Source organism: Asparagus officinalis, chromosome 3 (genome assembly GCF_001876935.1).
Source record: "Asparagus officinalis chromosome 3, Aspof.V1, whole genome shotgun sequence".
In the NCBI taxonomy this organism is placed as follows: domain Eukaryota; kingdom Viridiplantae; phylum Streptophyta; class Magnoliopsida; order Asparagales; family Asparagaceae; genus Asparagus; species Asparagus officinalis.
This window is the reverse complement of record NC_033796.1, coordinates 35,177,465-35,181,696: the sequence shown is the minus strand read 5'-3', so window position 1 is coordinate 35,181,696 and position 4,232 is coordinate 35,177,465. Positions and strand designations below refer to the sequence as shown.

General features: G+C 35.2%; 1 protein-coding gene across 2 annotated transcripts in view; it reads right to left on the bottom strand.

The window, feature by feature from the left end:
* Window positions 1-4,232, bottom strand: part of LOC109833759 (5'-nucleotidase SurE) — a 17,923-nt gene that overhangs the window by 1,790 nt on the left and 11,901 nt on the right. Inside the window, exons 7-9 of one of the 2 annotated variants that reach the window (XM_020401563.1) lie at window positions 2,860-3,039; window positions 819-890; window positions 617-736 (exon numbers count right to left, since the gene is read on the bottom strand). In XM_020401563.1, the coding sequence (XP_020257152.1) occupies window positions 626-736; window positions 819-890; window positions 2,860-3,039 (363 nt within the window). In that variant the 3' untranslated portion in view covers window positions 617-625. The remainder of the gene's footprint in view (window positions 1-616; window positions 737-818; window positions 891-2,859; window positions 3,040-4,232) is intronic. The other variant, XM_020401562.1, reaches the window with a different exon arrangement.

Sequence of the window (4,232 nt, the reverse complement as noted above, 5' to 3'; positions counted from 1 at the left end):
ACTAATCAAGGAGAGATGTTACTTCTCAAACTCAAACCATGAGAGCGTATCTGCTAAACTAAATATAAGCTTTGTAGTGCCAGAATGTGCTCCAAGGTGTATGTTACTGCCACTATATTGTATCAAATTAACAAGAACGATAAGATATATATGATTCTGATTTCCGGTACGAATTCGTGGAAAAAAAGAATGATAAGATATATATTTAACTTTAAAAGATAAAAAAATAATAAGTGGCAAATATGATATACATGAAATATATTTTGGGTTAGACTAAACAGAAAACAAAAGGTAATAATCCATAAGGATACCAAAAGGAAGGAATGCTTTCTATTGACAGGTTTTATTAAAGTCTGTATACAACACCCTCTGGACCAAGTAAAAGTCCACCAGAATAGGTCAGTAGAACTAGTCAAGTTTATATAAGATAAAGTCTCTTGCACTTTGATTAGTGGTATGACATATACAGTTCCTCGACTACTGTATTTGACTTTTACAATAAAGCATGAACAAACAAGAAGCATTTTGTTAAGATTAACCTTAAAGAATTTCACCCCAAACAACTAGAAAGAGACATAAACAAAAACACTAAAGAGTATCTTTTGCAGCAAATTACACTCACTTTTTACAAGGAAGAAGATGATGAAAAATCAGCCATGTGTGTCAGCCAACTTCGGAAATAAGGTAAATCACTTGTTTCCCTATGAGAAAGGGCGCCGAGAGGTGTGACTGTAATCTGCAATGTAACCACGATTCAATGTCATTTAAGACAACCAAAACTAGGATGTTTAAATAGAACACTGACGAAAAATACTAACATATCCCTCGTGAAGTGCGATAAAATCAACATCTTCCTCTGCCCCTTCTCCTTCGCTAGGCTCTTCCTTGATCTGATTAAAGTAAAACAAGCAAGGCGTCAGCTAACAAGTATATCATTATGGGAGAAAAAGAAAATGAAGAAGCAGATGGCGATGACACATTAATCTAGAAATGTCTGCCAATTATACATAACAGGTGGCACTGTGCAGGTTAGGTATACAAAACGTATAATTGCATATATGTTTCAGGACATGGAAAGAAAGTATATTGTTCAGAATGGGAGTAAAGAGGCCAACCAAAATAAGTTGACTTAATACTTTCATGGCTATGTTTGTCGTGTTGTTACTGTTGTAGTAGCAAGAAGACCAAACATTGCTAGCAACATACCTTTGCTAAAAGGTTGATCAGTAGATACAGTTTCTTTCTACACCAACAAGAATACTTCAATAAGAACTTATGCCAAGAAAATTCTTTTCCTATTAGTAAAAGATGACATTAGAACCTCCAGGAAACAGCTGGAGTCTGCAGGATATGCGCCTAGAGATTAACTACTTAACAGTCTTAAAAATCAATATAGACAGACTATTCTCTGAAATAGGTTACTAAAGTAGTTGGCAAACTTACATTGGGTAGCTGCCACTTTTCTAGCTTAAAGTATAATAAAATAATAAAATTTATAACAATGCTGAAAATATATGAATTTTATGATGTGCTGTGCAGACAAGAAGTTAGAACTCATTTGTATTTAATCCATATGACTAGCTTACTAGCAACCACCCACAAAGTTCCTAGTCTTTGTACAAACTGGTTTATAGCCAGTTCCAGAGGAGAACAAGCTAAGATACTAGCTTAACATTGCTTAAATGTTGTATTATACGTGTCTTGTATCATAGCTTGTTCTTCTCCTGGGCAGGCTATACGCCAGTTTGTACAAATACTTAGAGCTTGATGAAAGGGTGCTAGTTAGCGGTACTAAAGCATATCCGTATCCGAGGAAATATCTTAACCGTATCCGTTAGGATACGAATATGGTTACAAAAATCCATAACCGATAGGATATGGTTACGAATATGGTTTTGTAGTGAAATATCCGGATCCGTATCCGAAATATCCGAATACATATTAGTCATACTGTTACGATAATTTTAATCCTTAGATTATGGATTTGATGTTAATTTTGATGATCAAGATGTCTAATATTATGGACTTGAGGTTAATTTTGATGATCAAGATGTCTAATATTAGCTTTTCAGATGAACATATTAATGAACTCTTTTGTATCACATGAACTATATTTTTCTAATACTATCTAGTTTCTCATATCCGTTTTATATTCGCATCTTTATCCTCTTATTATCCGCAAATATATCGGTATCCGTATTCGATTTTAGCGGATATGGATATAAATTTTCTTACCGAGATATATCTGCATCCGTATCCGTATTCGAGATGGGTAAGCGGATATGGATATGGCAAGTATCATATCCAAGCCGTATCCGGACCAGATGCACCCCTAGTGCTAGTAAGCTAGTCACGTGGATGAATACAACTGAGTTCTGTCCTCTTGTCTACACAGCATATCATAAATATTGATATGTACTTTCTCCACACAAGAAATAGATTGTAGATGTTATTTGCAACCAAGAAGTTTGAAATAAGTAATTATGAGAAGATTGTAAAGCGGCTTTAAAACTCATTAGAGTCTTCTCAGCTTTTTGAGGATATGCATATAAAAAACGACAATTGGCTCCATGCCTCCTACCGCAAGAAACAGTATAGTAACTTCATGGCGGAAATGTGGATCAACAACTAGAATAAAGGTCGCACACACACTGTTATGTGAGGTGGTTGTGAGGCGGTTATATGAGTGGTGTGTGAACGACCAGAAGTCAGGCTAGTAATAGGAAAATTGCTACACCAGCCACGAAGTAGTACAGTATCAATATGTAGTGGTTCAGAGAAAATTAGTTGTCCCCATAAATTGTATTTAAAATTTTTTTTTACCAAATTAAAAAACATGATGAAAAGTAAGGCACTTACAAATCTCTTGAACAAAAGTTCATCTTCCATTGTCGTTGGGAATGCACCGCTTGCTGTATCAACAACATACTCTCCATTCACGTTTGCTGTTTGATAGCTCTCTGTTCCTCCTGCAACTGTATCTGTCTGCTTCCACCCAATTCTGATCATAGATCTTCCTTGTTTTGTTAGCTTAAGACCCTACAAGATGGCACAAGGAAATAATTAGTACACAAAAAATTAGATTTGAACTGAAATTGACGTATGTTAACTGTCATTTTAAAATCTATAGACATTGCTACATGAAACTGTTATGATAAAATCTGCATAATCAAAAGAAATGAATAGAATTAAATCTTACTGCATTTATTTGCAAATAAAAGGAAAGAAAATTTCTTAACAACATACAGCAAGTAAAAGAACAATCATAGCAGTTTGACAATGATGTTCCATTCTCAGGTACTTTCTGAGAGTATAGCTTACATGTTATTTTTTAATCGTCCTTTCATGCAAGTCATTAAAATATTGCCACTTATTCCTCCCCTAAGATAGTATCTGAAAAATGTTCCCAGTCTATATCAAGACAGCAACACACAAATATTCAGCTTCCATCTATGATTTGACAGTTTAATGGGTATAATTTTAGAAAGATTTTAAATAAGAAGGAAAAGAAACCAGGAAATGTAAAAAATAAAAGAAAAGAAGAGGCATCCAAGAAAGACAACAGAAGTTAAAGAGCAAAATAATTTTACCATCTAATATCATAAATCAGTAATTTCTATCAGAATGCTAGAATAGATAGCTAGAAACAGTTACTCTCACTCGTGTCGACACACAGGAATTTCCTCATCTGGCCAGTCAAGTATATAAAACCCATCTAGTTGGCACTCCCCTCGCCAGATGAAAATCTAATTACGAATAAGGTGCACAAGAGAGATCTTGTCTATCACCTAAAAACCCATCCAATTAAATTCCATCTTCCTTCCCCATCTCAGACTTCTACTCTTGGCAGACTGCCCTCTCTGATTGTTCCAATTCCCTGATTATCTATTCTATATAAAAAGAGTCTAACAGCTCATTGATTTCGCATAACCTTTCTACTTTCACGTAAAAATTGCCCACATGTCAAAAGGTTATCGCGTAAAAAGGTCCACAAACGATTTTATCCCTCACAACTTGAAAATTGCATTTGGTAGTACATGGAAAAAGCTCTTCCTATCAGTTTACATGCGTCAATTACCTTCCCTTTGCTCTTCAATCAGAGATAAGAACAGTTACCCCCTTAGTTTCCTCCTCTTATTCTTCATAAGCCTAAGGGCAAGTTAACCATTGGAGACGAGCTCAAACTCGCTGGCTCTTGTGGTCAGAGCTTGAGCGAAGGATCGGACAATCAT